Raw genomic sequence first — 18,928 nt, 5'->3', positions numbered from 1 at the left:
AGTGATACCCATCGCTGGTGAAGAAAGGGTGGGGCCTCCTCCTGCCATTCTGTCTGATACTCAGTCAGGACAAAGTCACACAAGCACTGCCATTTCCACAAAACTCTTCACCACTGCAACCGTTGGGCACTGCCACTTCCATGGTGTTTTCGGTCAGGGTTCTACCAGAGAAACAGAACCAGTAGGATGGATAGATAGATAGATAGATAGATAGATAGATAGATGATTATAATAGACTAGGGGCCCGGTGCACGAAATTCGTGCACTGGGTGTGTGGGGGGGGAGTGTCCCTCAGCCCAGCCTGCCCCCTCTCACATACTGGGAGGCCTCAGGCGTTGACCCCCATCACCCTCCAATCGCAGGATCGGCCCCTTGCCGATCCTGGGCAGGGGACCCTCATTTCCCCCCATCACTGGTTCTGCCCCCAGCCCAGGCTTGATGCCTCTGGCCCAGGCGTCAGGCCTGGGCAGGGGACTCCCAGACCCCTCCGATTGCTGGCTCTGCCCCTTGCCCAGGCCTGATGCCTCGGCCAGAGGCGTAGACCCCCATCACCCTCCGATCGCCTGATCGGCCCCTTGCCCAGGCCTGACGCCTCCGCCAGGGGGACCCCTATCTCCCCCCGATCACTGGCTCTGACCCCTGCCCAGGCATGAGGCCTCTGGCCCAGGAATCATGCCTGGGCAGGGGACCCCCATCTCCCTCTGATCGCTTGCTCCACCCCCCGCCCAAGCCTGACGCCTCTGACCCAGGCTTCAGGCCTGGGCAAGGGGACCATCATATCCCTCCAATCCCCGGCTCCGCCCCCCACCCAGGCCTGATGCCTCGGCCAGAGTAGTTGACCCTCATCACCCTCCGATCACCAATCACCGGATCGGCCCCTTGCCCAGGCCTGAGGCCTCCGGCAGAGGTGTCAGGCCTGGTCAGGGGATCCCCAGCTCCCCGCGGTTGCAGGCTCTGCCCCTGCCCAGGCCTAACGCCTCTGACCGAGGCATTAGGCCTGGGCAGGGGACTCCCAGCTCCCCGCGATCTCCCGCTGTGCCCCTGCCCAGGCCTAACACCTTTGGCCGAAGCATTAGGCCTGGGCAGGGGACCCCCAGCTCCCTGCGGTTGCAGGCTCTGCCCCTGCCCAGGCCTAACGCCTCTGGCCTAGGTGTCCGGCCCGGGCAGTGGGGACCCACAGTGGCAGTGGGGGGCGCCGCGATCGCGCGGGCTCCACCCCTGCCCCTGCAGGACGCCTCTGGCTGAGGCGTCTGGCTCGAGCAGCGGGGACCTGCAGCTGCAGTGGCCCGCGATCGTGGGCTCCACTTTAGGCCCAGGCAAGGGACCCCTAGCTCCCGGGACTGCCAGCTTCGACCATGCTCAGCTCCCATCGCTGGCTCCACCCCTACTACCTGCTATCACTGGCCAGGGCGGCAAAGGCGCCTGATTCTCCGATCATGGCTGAGGGGCAGGGCAAAGGCAGCCCTGGGGGTTTCCGATCACTGTCAGTGGCAGGGGGCTTCTTCCTGCTTTCCCTTTCGCCTCCCTGCATTGTGCCTACATATGCAAATTAGCCGCCATCTTTGTTGGCAGTTAACTGCCATCTCAGTTGGCAGTTAATTTGCATATAGCCCTGATTAGCCAATGAAAAGGGTAGCGCTGTACGCCAATTACCATTTTTCTCTTTTATTAGTGTAGATATAAAGAGATTTATTGCAAGGAACTGGTCATGTGATTGTGGGGGCTTGCAAGTCTGAAATCTGTAGGGCATGCCAGGCTGGAAACTGTTGGGCGAGAGTGAATGCTTTAATTCACAAACTTCCTCAGGAAAACCTGTTTGTTCATAAGGCCTTTCAACTGATTGATTAAGGCTCAGCCAGATTATCAAGGATAATCTTTTTCTAAGTTATTTTCTTTTTTAAAAAAAAGTAAAGTTATTGGGTTGAGATTGGTTAATGGAATCATATAGATTTCAAGTGTACATTTCTACGATACATGATCTGACCATTTTACATCACAATGTACTTGGACCACTTTACCCACCCCATACCCCCTTCCCTCTGGTAACCACCCTACTGTTGTCAGTGTCTAAGAGTTTCAGTTTTATATCCCACATATGAGTAAAATCATATGGTTCTTAGCTTTTTTTTTTTTTTACTGACTTATTTTGCTTAGCATAATATTCTCAAGTCCCATCCATGTTGTCGCAAATGGCGCTATTTCATCCTTTCTTATGGCTGAGTAGTATTCCATTGCACATATGTACCTTATCTTCTTTATCCACTCCTCTATTGAAGGACATGTCTCCATGTCTTGGCCACCGTGCATACTGCTGTAGCCAAGTGTGCTCCGGGCACTGCTGGCCATCAGGTGATGGTGGACTCCCTTCCTTGAAGGCTGCCTAGCTCACTAGACATTCTGTCTTTTCCACAAGGTCATGGACATTAGCCATCCCTGGTTTCCTCATATGGTGTCGCAGAGAAGGAAGTGACTTAGGCTGCAGAGTTCTCCGACAGATGTCAGGCCAGACTGATTTGTGGGAGGTCAGGACTAGTTAGAAATAAAGAGCGATCCCTGAGACCAAACACAGCGAGGCTGGGACAGGAGGAATCCCATCTCTTTTCTGAGGTCACTGGGGGCAAACAAGGTGGTAGGGGGTGGGCCAATCAGTCTCTTGAGCCGCAGAAACCCTAGATTCCAGAATTGCCTGGGGGAGGGTGTCCCCAACCCAGGAGCCCAGACCCTTTGCCCTGAACCTTGAGGATGGATACACATTGCCCAGAATGAACACGTCTGGGGATATCAGTCCTACTCACAAAACTACACTTCTTGGGAGTGGCCTGGAGGTGGCGCCCATGCTGTTGGTCTGGAACCGCTGGACCAGGCTCAGGTGGGTCTGGCAAGTGGCTGAGGTCACCAAGTGAGAGAGGATGCCCAGAAGGCTGGGTTGGACACCCCCATCCCCCCCCCCCCCCCGCCCCCAAGAGAGCAGGGACATTGTCCGTGCCTAGGAGCACTGTCATGCATTCCAATTGTTCAAGACTTACCTTGAAATCTGTTTTTAACTCCCATTCCCGCAGATCCAGAGATCTGGGTTTTAAATACCACAGCCTAATCTCTTAGTAAATCTAGCCTTCCTACGAATCCTTCCACGACACAGCTTAACAATTCTTCTGATCAAAATGCATTCTTGAGTGTTTATAGGGCAAAGATTTAAATATTTTTTAAAGGATTGCAAGCAGGGTTAGGCTGAGGAGTCCATAATACTTTTGCCACCCTGTGTCCTGCAGCCTGGCCAGGCCCCTCTGCGTTCTGTGGAGTCAGGGTCCCCGAGTGGAGAGATCAAGAGGGAGGTAGAGCGGCAGGTGGTCAGAGGTCCCTTGCAGGATCCGGGATTCACTCATTTCTGGGCCACTGCTCTGGCCAAGGGATTCTATCTGTGCAAGCAGGCCGAGGCATGCTTGCTGCCTGCTGCTCCTTGCCTCTGTGATCCAGGTCTAGTTTGCAGAACATAACAGAAGGCGGAGAATCAGCAAAGCAAGACACAGTCCTGGTTTAAGACGACAGTAGCCCTGGATGAGGGCAGAGCCTATGAAATTAGGTCCAGCCTAGCCATGGCTGCCCTTGAGGGCAGTCCATTGTGTGAGTGAGTAAGTGTGTGTGTGTGTGTGTGTGTGTTCGTTCCCAGTGCAGGGCAAAGCAGATCCTTTTCCAGGCAAACCCCTGGATCCACTATCCCAGCCAAGGTGTGGGAAGCTCCCACCCTCCCCCAGCCTCTTGTTTAGTTTATGCCTTCAGTATCAGCTGGCAAATGAGTCCCGTGTTTCATTTCCCACCTCCCCTTCCACTAAAAAAAAGGTCATTCACTCTATCATCAAGCTAACATACACTCACTGTTGAGTAAAGCAAACACATTTCTAATAAAATTTGGACTCTCCTGAGACGTTGGCTTTATAGCTTCCAGGCGGAGAAAGCGAAAGCGGCGTCTGTGCGGGTGAGAGGATAATGAAATGGCTGGAAGTACTTGGGGTAGCGTTAGTCCATCAGGAGACAAAGTGATCCGTCCCTGCATTGCTCAGTGAGAATGACCAGTTAGGAAGATTCAGTGGGGCTCTGAAAACCCTGTTCTCACTTCCCTTCCTATTTGCTGGGCTGCTCAGGGAGCTGTGAGGCCCAAGGAAGTAACCCATGCAGATGGAAAGCCAGTTCAGAAAGATTATGTGTAACTTCCCTCTGGAAACGAAATTTGTTGTCTCCTCGCAGGCCAGCAGGGGCTGCGATTCTTGAATGGGATGCCTGTGGTGGAATGATCAGAGGCCACTTTGTTTGGGTAACTGTCCTGACAAGCTGAGAAAAATGACATGGGGAGTGGCTGAAGGCTGGCAGCTGACTGCCCCTCGAATGGGTGTGCTCAGTGGCTTCAGAGGAAGCAGGAAGGAAGGAATAAAAACTGCCATGAATATTTGAAGGCATAAAGACTTCATTTTCAAGCAAAGCAACACTAGCTTAAAATGCATGTCTCCTCACAATTTGTTTTATTCTTACTGTTTTTGTTTTTGTTTGTTTGTTTGTTTTGTCCTTTCATTCTCTTTACTCAGAGGTAAGTAATTGATTTCCTTATCAGGATGCCGGGCAATACATTTTTCAGGTTTTCAGGGTGCACAACAAATCTAAAATGATTGGCAGACACAGCTTTCAGCTGGAATCATTCTTTTCTTTTTTTTAAAATCTAGTTTTTATTTTATGTATTTTTATTGATTTCAAAGAGGGAGAGAGATAGGAACATCAATGATGACAGAAAAAAATCATTGATCTGTCTCCTACACACACACACACCCCACTGGGAATCAAGCCTGCAACCCTGGCATGTGCCCTAAATGGGAATGGAACCTTGACCTCCTGGTTCATAGGTGGACACTCAACCACTGCGCCACACCAGCCAGGCTAGCTACAATCGTTCTTATCATCAGGTAGGTCTGCTGGTGTATGGTTTTCAAATTTTATTCATAAGTGTTGTCTTTTACTGGTCAAGTGAATCATAACATTCTTTTTTCAAATATATATATACTAGGGGCCCAGTGCATGAAATTCATGCACTGGGTGTGTGTGTGGGGGGGGGGGGAGAGTGTCCCTCAGCCCAGCCTGCCCCCTCTCACATACTGGGAGCCCTCAGGCGTTGACCCCCATCACCCTCCGATCGCCTGATCGGCCCCTTGCCCAGGCCTGACGCCTCCGCCAGAGGTGTCAGGCTTGGACAGGGGACCCGCATTTCCCCCCAATCACTGGCTCTGGCCCCCGCCCAGGCCTGAGGCCTCTGGCCCAGGAATCATGCCTGGGCAGGGGACCCCCATCTCCCTCTGATCGCTTGCTCCACCCCCCGCCCAAGCCTGACGCCTCTGACCCAGGCTTCAGGCCTGGGCAAGGGGACCATCATATCCCCCCAATCCCCGGCTCCGCCCCCCACCCAGGCCTGATGCCTCGGCCAGAGGAGTTGACCCTCATCACCCTCCGATCACCAATCACCGGATCGGCCCCTTGCCCAGGCCTGAGGCCTCCGGCAGAGGTGTTAGGCCTGGGCAGGGGACCCCCAGCTCCCTGCGGTTGCAGGCTCCGCCCCTGCCCAGGCCTAACGCCTCTAGCCTAGGTGTCTGGCCTGGGCAGCGGGGACCTGCAGTGGCAGCGGGGGGCGCCGCGATCATGGGCTTCGCTTTAGGCCCAGGCAAGGCTTTAGTCCCTCCTGGGACTGCCACCTTCGACCATGCCCAGCTCCCATCGCTGGCTCCACCCCTACTTCCTGCTATCACTGGCCAGGGCGGCAAAGGCGCCTGATTCTCCGATCATGGCTGGGGGGCAGGGCAAAGGTGACCCCAGGGCCGCCTTTGCCCTGCCCCCCAGCTCTTAGCTCCCCCCTGGGTTTCCGATCACTGTCAGTGGCAGGGGGCTTCTTCCTGCTTTCCCTTTCGCCTCCCTGCATTGTGCCTACATATGCAAATTAGCCGCCATCTTGTTGGCAGTTAACTGCCAATCTTAGTTGGCAGTTAATTTGCATATAGCCCTGATTAGCCAATGAAAACGGTATCGCCCTACGCCAATTACCATTTTTCTCTTTTATTAGTGTAGATATTTTAATATATTTTATTGATTTTTTTTTACAGAGAGGAAGGGAGAGGGATAGAGAGTTAGAAACATCAATGAGAGAGAAACATCGATCAGCTGCCTCCTGCACACTCCCCACTGGGGATGTGCCCACAACCAAGGTACATGCCCTTGACCGGAATCGAACCTGGGACCCTTAAGTCTGCAGGCTGATGCTCTATCCACTGAGCCAAACCGGTTAGGGCTTTCAAATATATTTTTATTAATTTCAGAGAGGAATGGAGAGGAAGAGAAAAATAGAAACATCAATGATGAGAGAGAATCATTGATTGGCTGCCTCCTGCAAGCCCCTGACTGGGGATCAAGCCCCCAACCCAGGCATGTGCCTCCTGATGAGGAATTGAACCCGTGAGCTCCTGGTTCCTGGGCCGATGCTCAACCGTTGAGCCACACAGGCTGGGCAATGGTAACATTCTTTTACTTTGTGATTGTGTCATCCCAAAGGAAAAGAAAAAAGAATTTTTAACAATGATCCAAATAAAGCTTATAAGATAATTTTCAATGGTAATGAATTGGTTCCTGGAGATTTGATTAAAGAGAAAACTAGGTCAATTGAAGCAGAGTCCAAATGAGGCAGAAAGCAAGTCCATAGAAGCAGGGGGAGGAAGCTGTGGAACAAGAGATACAGTAAAAGAAAAAAAATTTTTAAATATCAAAATCACAAACAAAAACAAGTCAACAAATCACCTTGCATATTTGCTGTGGAAATTTTTATATATATATATATATATATATATATATATATATATATATATATATTAGAAAAGGGACTAAAAATTTCACTCCACTAATTGCTAGTAATAGTATAGTTGAGAGTAACTTTGTTGCTGATGGATGAGGGGCACCGATGAAAGAACTTTTAAAGCATATCTATAATTCCCCCCATTCCTTGTGCCACTTCTTAATTTTTTATTAATTTTTAATATTTATGTTTATTGATTTCAGAGAGGGAGAGAGATATAGAAACATCAGTGATGAAAGAGAATCATTGATTGGCTGCCTCCTGCATGCCTTACACTGGGGACCAAGCCCACAACATAATTGGACAAATTATGTAACCTCTGGTCTCTAGTTTCCAGAAAACAATGCATACCCCAAAGTGGTGCTGTGAGGGTTAGGTGGGATAATGTCTCAAAATCAATATGCTTAATCATTAACATTTTAAGTTACTGTTGAAAAAAATTTAATACTGAAGAAAACTTCTAACACAAAGATGTTCATGAACTGTTATTTATAATAGGAAAAATTTTGGAAACAAACTCAGAATCCTTTTGATGGAATACTATGCAGCCATTACATTGTGAGAATGTATTGTAGAATCATAGATGAGAGAGCACTGGACAAAAGTGTGGAAGTGGCGTCATCTTGCCTATATGTAAATACATCGCTAGAGTCCCTGGGCCTCTCCAGCCTGTGGGTTTAAATGAGACCACATTCACCTTGTACCCAAATTTCTCTGTCTCATTGCCCCCACCTGCTCCTGCAGACCACTGCAAAGGCCCCAGGGGCCCTAGGGAGTTGCTGGAGTACATCTGCTCCTCCCCCACTGCCCCAGTTTTCATAAAATGTCTGGGCTTGATAGACACAGCCTTTTTAAAAAATAGATTTTTATTGATTTCAGAGAGGAAGGGAGAGGGAGAGAGAGATAGAAACATCAATGATGAGAGAAAATCATTGATCAGCTGCCACCTGCATGCCCCACACTGGGGATCGAGCCTGAAACCCGGGCATGTTTCCCTGACCAGGAATGGAACAGTGACCTCCTAGTTCATAGGTTGATGCTCAACCACTGAGCCACGCCAACTGGGCAACACAGCCACTCTTTTTCCAGGCCTTTGCCCTTGCAGATACTCCACAAAGGACACCCCCTGTGGGGCAACCCACCACCTGGTTTGCCTGGACCTGGGATGGGTTCCTGGGATGCAGGACCTTTTGTGCTAAAACTGGAGGAGTCCTTGGCAAACTGGGATAAGATGGTCACCCTCTCTCACTGCGCAGGGTGCTTCCAGGGCAGCACAATTTTAGGTCTCCAAGTGGGGTTTCTCAGCTGGAGCCAGGCTGTGTCCTCCCAAAATAAGGAAGATGGATTGCACAGAGGACTGGGTGAGCAGAATCTCTGTTTGAATTCACCCTTGTATCCCTGGTACCAGGGAAGTAAGAAAACTAATCGAAAGCTTGCTTGAAAAACGAACGATCAGGGCACAGGTCTGGACAAGAGATGCTGGTTTGGGAAACATGAGCTCATTGGGTGGCAATGGAAGTCATGGGAGTGGGCTAGAGGGTCCAGGAGATGTGTAATGAGGACAGAGCCTGAGAATAAAGACATTTGAGCCAATAAATAAATGGAAACAAGAGAAATGGGGGGAAGAGGGGGGAATGGCCAAGAAGATAGGAAGAAAACTAAGATTTGAGATCAGCAGGTTTGGGGGCACAGTTTCCTCAATCTGTCCTTGGTTTCCCTTTGCCTATGCCTTATCGAAAAGCCAGTTGATACCGACTTATCATTCTCTGTATCAATGCATAGATTTCTCTTCACCTTCCAGCTCCTGAGATGTGACTCCCCAAGACCTGTGTGACATCTGCTCTCTCTCTGTACTCTCGTCCATAATACTTTCATTTACCCGTACAGCCACCATGTTCATGTCAGCGAGGCTGCTTCCCAAATTAAACCTCAGTTGCAATCTCTCCAAGGCTTCAGCCCACAATTTAAAGTGGCTCCAGGACATTCCCACCTCATTTTCCCATCCATCAGCCAAATTCAGCCTACTTAAGAGTGAAACAGCCGGATCAGAGTCATAGATGGTAGCATTGGAAAGACCCGTAGTGATGATTATCTAATCCAGGCCTGCCCAGCTAGCAATGGCACACATTGGTGCTCAAGGCATGAGATGTGGGGGGTGGATAGGGCTATCCCCCCCAGCCTTCAGAGTGGCTGGGGTCTCTGGACCAGTCACCTCTGTTCACGTGGCCTCACCCTCATATGGCTGCCCTAAGATAGCAGGCAAGAGGCCACCATTGGCAGCCAGATGCGCATCATTCCCTGCATGGAGATGCGGGGGGATTTGTGTCCCAAGGACTGAAGGAGTATGAGGAGCAATCTAGTGGGGAGAGAGATGTGAGTGAGTGTGGGGGTTCTGAGGCAGGCAGCTTAGAAACCCTTACATTTACATATGTTTTATATTAGATAATTTTGTCTGTTGGTGGCCAATGTGCCACAAATGATGTCCAACCTGGGAGGTGACCTAAATATGCCTGTATGCCCTAGTCGGTTTGGCTCAGTGGATAGAGTGTTGGCCTGCGGACTGAAGGGTCAGGTTCCATTCCAGTCAAGGGCGCATGCCTGGATTGTGGGCTCGATCCCCAGTAGGGGGTGCGCAGGAGGCAGCCAAGCAATGATTCTCTCATCATTGATGTTTCTATCTCTCTCTCCCTTTCCCTTCCTCTCTGAAATCACTAAAAATATATTTCTTTTTTCTTTCTTTTTTTTTAAAATATATTTTATTGATTTTTTACAGAGAGGAAGGGAGAGAGATAGAGAGTTAGAAACATCAATGAGAGAGAAACATCGATCAGCTGCCTCCTGCACATCTCCTACCGGGGATGTGCCCGCAACCCAGGTACATGCCCTTGACCGGAATCGAACCTGGGACCTTTCAGTCCGCAAGCCGACGCTCTATCCACTGAGCCAAACCGGTTTCGGCTGAAATCACTAAAAATATATTTCAAAAATAAAAATAAAAATGCCTGCATGTTCTATAAATTAGAACTTAATTGTTATTTTGAAAATCCAGGAAAAGTTTGGATCTAAAATCCACAAGGAATTTTTATAAGTTCATTTGTCAATGGAAGGGAAGAGCTTTAAATATAACAAATATAATTTGTACTGTTATAAATATATAAATTTTTATGAAAGATGGTTAAAATTTATTTTTTATCTACTGCTGCAGACAATTCCTTGTCATTTAAAGAGATCATTGTTAGAGTCTTGATTAGGAATTGCATGAGCTGTTTAATGGTTTTTTTTAAAATATATTTTTTATTGATTTCAGAGAGGAAGGGAGGGGGGGAGAGAGATAGAAACATCAATGATGCGAGAGAATCATTGATCAGCTGCCTCCTAGAGGCCCCCTACTGGGGATCGAGCCTACAACTGAGGCATGTGCCCTTGGCTGGAATCGAACCAGGGATTCTTCAGCCTGCAGGCTGACGCTCTATCCACTGAGCCAAACAGGCTAGGGCTGCATGAGCTATTTAAAACACAAACCTGGGAATATAAAGTTAGGGACCAGGATTCAAGTTCAAGTTTCTCATTTAATAAAAAAGGGATGTTTGGAATGTGTTACAAATTCACAATTTACTATTTTGTCTAACACTGTATATTTCATTTTAATTTTTATTGTAATTACATTCTATAAAGAAAACATTTTACTGTTACCACATCTAATATGCCCCTCTAATTATTTCTTAGTTTTCATTGGTTGCTACGATGTGAACAGGTTGGAAAGTACAGCTCTAACCCCACCCCCTTAACTTATTTGTGAGGAACTGGGGCCCAGTCAGGGTTGGATGACCTGTCTAAGGTCACAGAGCTCATCACTTCCTTCCTAAACCGGCTGTCCTGCTGACTTTCTGAGTCTTTTTTTATTTTTATTTTTATTGATTTCAGAGAGGAAGAGAGAAATAGAAACACCAATGAGAGAGAATCATTGATTGGTTGTCTCCTGCACACCCCCTACTGGGGATCAAGCCCACAACCTGGGAATGTGCCCTTGACTGGAATCGACCCCAGGACCCTTCAGTCCCCCGGCTGATGCTCTATCCACTGAGCCAAACCAGCTAGGGCGACTTTCTGAGTCTTAACTGCAGCTCTGTGATACATCACACTCCAAGTTACCCAAGTCTAAGTCTACTCCCATTAACATCTCTGTGTGTGCGTGTCATATCCCAGCTGATCTATCACCCTTCCCAGGCTGAAGGAATCCTCCGGGTTATGGGAGCTGGATGGCCAGGCACTCCCCATCCTGGCCTCTCCCGCAGTTAGATGCGTACTCCGCACTTCCCCCTCAGCCTGTGAACTGGAAGCTAGCAGTGCTGTGGAGCAGTGCCCAGTGCCCAGCGTGGGTGATATTACCAGGACAAGCTGGGCCGTGTGCCAGGGAGCGACAGCATGCTGTCCTCACTAGGTTTGTAGCCTGATTTCGGACAATTCCTGGTTGCAAATCTCCAAACCTGGAAGAACCAAATTGATGAAGAAATGGGAACCGAGGTGGTTATAGGCCATAGGCTCTCAGGGAAAGGGGTGGGGTGGTCTGTGTCTGCCTGTCTGTCTAGACTTTTGAGGCTGAAGGTAGAGAAAATGTATCTCATATTGAGGTCTGAGACTTAAATACCCCATATCAGCTTGCGGCAAAACAATTCAGCAAAATACCCATGCCACTTGGAATGAAAGACAGTCTTTAAGGAGTGATTGGCTGTGGCCATAGAACTATTATGGATGTGAGGACTTCAAGGACTAGGGGGTGGGAGGGTGGGTTTCTCCCGACATGCTCGATGCATGGCAGCTCTCTTTGGATTTAGGAGACTACACATACCGCATAGAACCCGTTTCCAAGTGCCCTGAAAGCCTGCTAGCGCTGAGCCTCGGCGCAGAGCATAAGTCCTTCAGCAGGTCCAGGCTGCAGAGCAAGGAGCTCCGCTAGTTGGTCCTCAGATCCCAGTGGCTCCAATGGTGCTCTGTGTGCGGCCGCATGCTGGGATGCTGCACAGAGCCCACATCCAGTCCTCAAAAGAGCATCACTGTGGTTGTGTTTCAGGTTTTAGAGCAAAGCCTTGCTCTCTTTGGCTAATAACTATTCTTTTTTTTTTTTTGGAAACTGGTTTTATTATATATATATATATATATATTATTTTTTTGTTAATCTTCACCAAGGATATTTATTCCCCATTTAGTTTTAGAGAGCATGAAAGGGAGGGAGGGAGGTGGAGGGAGGGGGGGGGGAGAGAGAGAGAGAGAGAGAGAGAGAGAGAGAGAGAGAGAGAGAGAGAAGAGAGAGACAGACACTCTTTGATGTGAAAGAGACACATCTATCGGTTGCCTCCCCCATATGCCCCTACAGGGTTCGGGAGAACCCACAACCCTTGACTGGGAATCAAACTGTGATCCTTGGGTGCCAACACTCTCACCACTTAGTAACACTGGCCAGGACTGGAAACTTGTTTTTATTTTTTTAATTTATATATATATTTTATTGATTTTTCACAGAGAGGAAGGGAGAGGGATAGAGAGTTTGAAACATCGATGAGAGAGAAACATCGATCAGCTGCCTCCTGCACACCCCCTCCTGGGGTTGCGCCCGCAACCAAGGTACATGCCCCTGACCGGAATCGAACCTGGGACCCTTCAGTCCGCAAGCCGATGTTCTATCCACTGAGCCAAACCGGTTAGGGCTGGAAACTTGTTTTTAAATTGCTCCTGGGCCCTTCCAAAGAGTGAAAGCCTGGCTGTGGAGCACCGGCTGACCAGGTAATCTATGTGGCTTATCATGAACTAAGTGTATGTCCACTTAACCACAAAGTGCCCAGTAGCTCTCCTTTCCTCAAGAGGACATGGAATATAAGAGCAGGTCTGAGCAGGCCCTGAAGAAGGCGCAGACATGCAACACCCAGGGTGTTTACTCCCGTTTTACTGCCACCCTCCCTCAATCCATAATCGTATGGAAATCTCCCATGACCAGGTGACTAAGGAGGATAACATCTGAGCTCGGTTTACTGCTAGGTGTTAGAGCTGCACTAGGCAAGTGTCTTTTTTTTTTTTTTAATACATTTTTGTTGATTTCAGAGAGGAAGGGAGAGGTAGATAAAAACATCAATGATGAGACAGAATCATTGATCGGTTGCCTCCTGCACACCCCACACTGGGGATTGAGCCCAAAACCCAGGCATGTGCCCTGACTGGAAATGGAACCGTGACCTCCTGGTTCATAGATCAATGCTCACTGAGTTATGCCGCCGGCCAGGTTAGGCAAGTGGTCTTGAAGGACAATGGTTAAAGGAAATCTTCCCAGCAGGCCGAGCTTTGGGGTGTACTCTTGTGGTTCTCTTTGCCTCGAGAAAGACTCTGTACCATTTCATGAGCCAGGTGGTCAAGGACTTTGATGAGAAGGAGGTTCAGGAGAGAGGACATAGATGAGGGTCTCAGAACAGAGCTAGGGAGTGTTTGTGTTCTGTGTGAATACTTATCAATGTCTCCCCTGCTAAAGAGTGGACGAGAAGACCCACTCTAAAATAAAAAATAAAAAAACGGCTCACCCTGTAGATGAAGGGCAAGTTCCTTCCCTAGTCAAGCCAGTGACTACTTATTGGGGTCATGAGTGCATCATGGGCTTCTCCTGGGCAAGGCTGACCTCGCCAGTGACACTACCCAGTGTCTGTTTTATTTTTATTTTTTTTAAATATATTTTATTGATTTTTTACAGAGAGGAAGGGAGAGAGACAGAGAGTCAGAAACATCGATGAGAGAGAAACATCGATCAGCTGCCTCCCGCACATCTCCCACTGGGGATGTGCCCGCAACCCAGGCACATGCCCCCGACCGGAATCGAACCTGGGACCTTTCAGTCCGCAGGCCAACGCTCTATCCACTGAGCCAAACCGGTTTTGGCCCCAGTGTCTGTTTTAGAGTGAATCATTATAATGGACTAGAGGCCCAGCGCACAAAATTCGTGCATGGGTAGGGTCCCTAGAGGCTGCCGGCTGCCGTCTGGGGCTTTCCTTCCCCCAGCTGCCTGCCACTGAGGCCAGCTGCGAGGAGGGGCCACAGGCAGTTGGTCAGCTGGCCCTGCCCCCTGGTCAAACTCCAGGTGGAGGGTACAATTTGCATATTAGGCTTTTATTATATAGGATTGTTCGGATCACGGTGGGTACAGTGAGTCAACCACATTGGAAAGAGGTTTATACTGAATTTGGATTTGCTTTTCCCACCAGCCTTGCTTTTACCATCATTCTCCTACATGGGTCTACTGAATACCTTATTTGCCATCATGGTTATCTTACACATCATGGCATCTGTCTCAGTTCAGGCTACTATAACAAATTACCATAGCCTGGGTGGCTGATAAACAACAGAAATTTATTTCTCACAGTTCTGAAGGCTGGAAGTCTTAGATCAGGGTGCCAGCATGGTTGGGTTCTGGTTGCAGACTGCCAACTTCTCACTGTGTCCTCACAAAGCAGAGAGCAGCAGGAAAGCAACCTCTCTCATGCTCTTATAAGGGAATTAATCCCATTCATGTGGGCTCCACCTTCATGATCTCATCTAATCCTAATTATTTCCCAAAGGCTCCACGTCCTAACACCATCACATTGGGTGGGCAGGGGTTCCACATGTGAATTTGGGGGGTGGGGGAGACACAGTCCATAACAGCATCTGACCAAGGGACTAACTTTAGAGAAAGAGGAAACTGGTTGTCGGATTGGGGTCCCTGTTGTGGACCCCAATAACCACAAGTGGCTGGCTTTATGAAATAGTAGAATGTCCCATGGAATACACAGCTCCAGAGACCAGCTGGAAGACAAACAGCTTGAGAGCTTGGATTCCATTTATACTTACAACTAGCGACTCTGGAGGTGTCAATATCCTTCTCAAATGAGCCAGTGTTTCTGTTGCTTGCAATTAAAAACACCAAGAATATAAAAATACCTCTTGTTGTGTCATCTCTAGTAATTTTTTTTTTTTTTGGTAAATCGGCCTCCTCCACAAATAGCTTATGAACTCTGAAGGCTGTCACCATTTCTAATATTTTTTCCTTTAGTACATGGGACTGTACTTTACACAGTGCAGGAGACGGGTTGCAAACTTGTAGATTCTGGGCTATATTTGAACTGCATGTATTTTGCTCTATCTGAAGTGCTTTTAAAAAATTGACTCAGTTGCCAACATTTTAAAAATCATGAGATTTCAGATGCAATGCCCATTTGCACCTTCTCTTGAAACCTGGAAGATCTAGCCATTTTAAACCCATATTCCCACAGCTTCCCCCTTTTCTTAATCCTCACCCGAGGACATTCTCATTGATTTTAGAGAAAGAGAAACTTTGATGTGTCTGGGAATTGAACCTGCAACCTTTTGGTGTATGGCTACGCTCCTACCGACTAAGCCACATGTCCCAGGGCCCACAGCTTTCTTCTTAAAACAAAACACAGGCACCTCCATTTGACAGTCCTCACCTTGCCCACTTTATTTACTTTCATTACTTAACCGGACTCTGACGGCATGTTTGTCACCCTTGGTGCTTAACTGAGTTTTACTGAATAAATTAAATTTTGAATTAATGCTTGTGTTTTACATTCTTTTTTTTTTTTTTTTTTAAATGTTTGTATTGATTTCAGAGGGAGAGAGAACCAGGAACATCAATGATGAGAGAATCATTGCTTGGCCGCCTCCTGCACGCCCCCTACTGGGGATGCAGACTGTAACCCCCGCATGTGCTCTGACCTGGGATCAAATCCCAACCTCCTGGCTTATAGGTCCACCCTCCACCACTGAGCTAAACTTGGCCAGGAATTTCCTTTCTTCATCTTTATTGTTTAAACTATTCCAAGTGCCCTCTTTCCCCTCCATGGCCCCTTCCAGCCCTCACCCACACCCGGCCCCAGGCCTTCACCACCCTATTGTCTGTGTCTATGGGTTGTGCATACAAGTTCTTTGGTTAATCTCTTCCCACCCACCCACCCACCCTCCTACCCTCTGAGATTCATTTGCATTTCACATTTGCTTTCTATCCTTGTAACTAGATTGTAGTGAGCCACTCAGTGGACAGAATCCTGTTAACTCTATCTTTTTTTTTTTAGATTTGAGAGAGAGGAAGAAGGGAGAAACATCGACTTCGTTGTTTCCCTTGCTTGCGCACTCGTGGGTGGATTCCGAGTCTCCCTGGTTTGGTCTGGGGGTGCCTATCATTTCATCACCTCGATTCCTCCCCTGGGCTGCGCAGGGACCCGCTGACGAGGGAGGTGAGAAGATGCACGTTACTTCCTGGCAACACAGACAGACGTTCTGAAGCAGGTTGTGGGCAGGAAGGCGCTCTTTCTCCCGGAGGTGTTTCCAGAGGGGTCCCGGGAAGAGGACGGAGACGAATGTAGCTCGTCCTGGGGTTTATGCGAGGCTTCCGGGTGGGGTCTCTAGCGGTTGGAGTCCCGGCGCCCCGCCGAGGGGCCGGCGACCCGGGGCGCGGCTCCGGGCACAGCCCCCAAGCACCTGCCACTGGGACCCCCTGCAGGACTCCCGAGGACCGAGCCCCGGGAGTTGCACATTCCCGGGGGCTCCTCTCCCCGCCCCCCAGTTCTTTTCCCTCCGTCGCTGGCGAAGCCTGGTCCCCGCGGCAGCTCGAGTCGCCCCCTCCGCGAACCCCCCGGCTCTTTTAGCATCAGCGTCCCCAAAGAGGCGGGAGAGGGACACATTTGGGGGCTCCCCTGCCCTCCCTTCCCCTCCCCTCCGAGCCAGGGGAGGGGCGACACCGGGAGCAGGCCCGGCGGAGAGGGCTCCGCGGGGGTAGTCGTCTCCCCAGACTCCGGCGCAGGGCACTTCGCCAGGGGCAGCGAGGCCCCGCGGGTCCGCGCCGCCCGGGTCTGAGGTCCGGCCGCGCCGCGCGGAGGCGCCCCGGGCTCCCCGCCCCCGGCCCGGCGCTCCCGCGCTCCCCCTAGCGGCCGCCGGCGGCCTCGCTCCGTCCCAGGCTCGGCGGCGGCGCAGCTCACGTGACCGCGCTCCGGGCCTGCGGCCGCTGTCGGTTCCCCCAGTCACCGAGCGAGAGGGAAGAAACAAGATGGCGGCTGAAGGCGATCCGGAGTGGGGCCCCAGCAATTCGGATTGAGCCTTCTCCCTCCACCCGCTTCCGCCGGCCGGGCCCCTCCCGCCCGGCCCCGCGGGCCTCCCCACCCGGCCCCGGCGCCCCCCCGCTCCCCTCCCCCCCCGCTTTCCCTTCTCCCCCCGCCTGAGCTCCGACATGAGGGGCCGGCGGGGCAGGCCGCCCAAGCAGCCTGCGGCTCCCGCAGCGGAGCGCTGCGCCCCGGCCCCGCCGCCGCCGCCACCGCCGCCGCCGCCGCCGCCCACGTCCGGACCCATCGGGGGGCTCCGCTCGCGGCACCGCGGCAGCAGCCGGGGCAGGTGGGCCGCCGCCCAGGCTGAGGTGGCGCCCAAGACGCGGCTGAGCTCGCCCAGGGGGGGCAGCAGTAGCCGGAGGAAGCCGCCGCCGCCGCCGCCGGCCCCCCCGAGCACCAGCGCCCCGGGCCGGGGGGGGCGAGGAGGCGGGGGCGGCAGGACGGGGGGCGGGGGCGGCGGCGGCCACCTGGCCCGGACCACCCCGGCCCGGAGGGCCGTCAACAAAGTGGTGTACGATGACCACGAGAGCGAGGAGGAGGAGGACATGGTCTCCGAGGAGGAGGACGGCGACGCCGAGGAGACCCAGGACTCGGAGGGCGACGAGGAAGACGAGATGGAAGAGGACGACGATGACTCCGATTACCCGGAGGAGATGGAAGACGATGACGACGACGCCAGCTACTGCACGGAGAGCAGCTTCAGGAGCCACAGCACCTACAGCAGCACTCCAGGTACCGCCCGGCCCCGGTGCGGGCTCCCTCCCCTGCGCCCGCGCCCGCCCCCGCGCTCGCTCCCCTCGGGGCTCCCCCACCCCCGCCTCGCCCCGGCGGAGGGGAACTGCGCCGCTGCATCCAGGGACAAAAAAACACCACCACCACACACAACACAACTACATTTACCGGAGGAAAGAGGCTCATTGTTCAAAATGGAGATTGCATTGTTGCAGTTTGCAGGCCACACGCTCGCTCGCTCGCTCGCTCTCTTTCTCGGCCCCCCACCCCCTGGCTTTCCTCTTCCCCGTTGGTGCCGGGGCAGCGTCTCGGTGGGGCGGGAGCGAAACTTTGGCTCACGCGCGGCCGCTGCACTTATTTTCCTCCCCGGGTGCGGGTTTGGCTGCTTTGGAGTGGAAGGGGGCTCTTGTTTTTGCAGACCCCTCCGCATTCCGAGTGGGGCTTCTTTTAGGTGTTGACTTATCGTATAGCTGTTCCTTAAAAGGGAATCGAGGCTGGAGGCAGGTTGTGGCGCTCGCCCCAGGCTCCTCTTCCCACCCGGAGCCTCGGTCCGGTGTTAAAATCGTGTCGAGGAAACGGATCAGTCCGGGGTTGCAGGGAAGCCTTCTCGGGTCCTGGGTTTGTTTTTATTCTTGGGTGCGAATGGGCTCGTGCCCCAGTTGCTCGTGAAAGGCTGATGAAAAAGCAAAAGCAGAAAAACCGCACAGAACCAAAAACAAACGTGGTAACTCATCCGATCCAAAGCCATTTTGGTAAGATCCAAAATAAAAGTAGTAAGACATCGCAGGTACAGGCGTCTTGCCGGTTTGAGCCTGGTGCTTTGCCCGAGAAATGCCGTTTCGTGTCACCTGTTGCCGGAGAACGGGTAGCAGGCGTCATTGCTGAAGATGAACCTTTGGACCAACTTCTAAGTCACACAGCAAAAGTATAGGGGGGTTTATTAGAAAATGGCTTTTTCTTTTTATCCCATTTCGAAGGACGAAAGTCCTGCTGGATCTGTAATGCATTTCTTCATGGTGACTCCAGATTTCTCACAGAAAGTTTCTCTAGGTTGGTGCTTAGATACATTTTTTTTTTTTTAAAGCACACAATTGCTGCTTTGTATTAAATATGGAGTTTCATCTTACTAGATTGTGAAAAAAGCATCACTTGTAGCAACAACCTACAAGATTTGTCCTTTATGTTT

General features: G+C 50.9%; 1 protein-coding gene across 5 annotated transcripts in view; it reads left to right on the top strand.

Moving 5' to 3' along the window:
• The first annotated feature begins 15,994 nt into the window (after nucleotides 1–15,994).
• The window catches only part of BPTF (bromodomain PHD finger transcription factor), a 116,682-nt gene continuing 113,748 nt past the window's right edge, over nucleotides 15,995–18,928 (top strand). For all 5 annotated transcript variants that reach the window (XM_081109058.1, XM_081109056.1, XM_081109057.1 and 2 more), the window contains exon 1: nucleotides 15,995–17,742. In XM_081109058.1, coding sequence (XP_080965184.1) covers nucleotides 17,136–17,742 — 607 coding nt within the window. In that variant the 5' untranslated portion in view covers nucleotides 15,995–17,135. The remainder of the gene's footprint in view (nucleotides 17,743–18,928) is intronic.

This window comes from Myotis nattereri (genome assembly GCF_964212035.1).
Source record: "Myotis nattereri genome assembly, chromosome: 16".
Lineage (NCBI taxonomy): Eukaryota > Metazoa > Chordata > Mammalia > Chiroptera > Vespertilionidae > Myotis > Myotis nattereri.
This window is presented reverse-complemented; position numbering and strand designations above follow the sequence as displayed.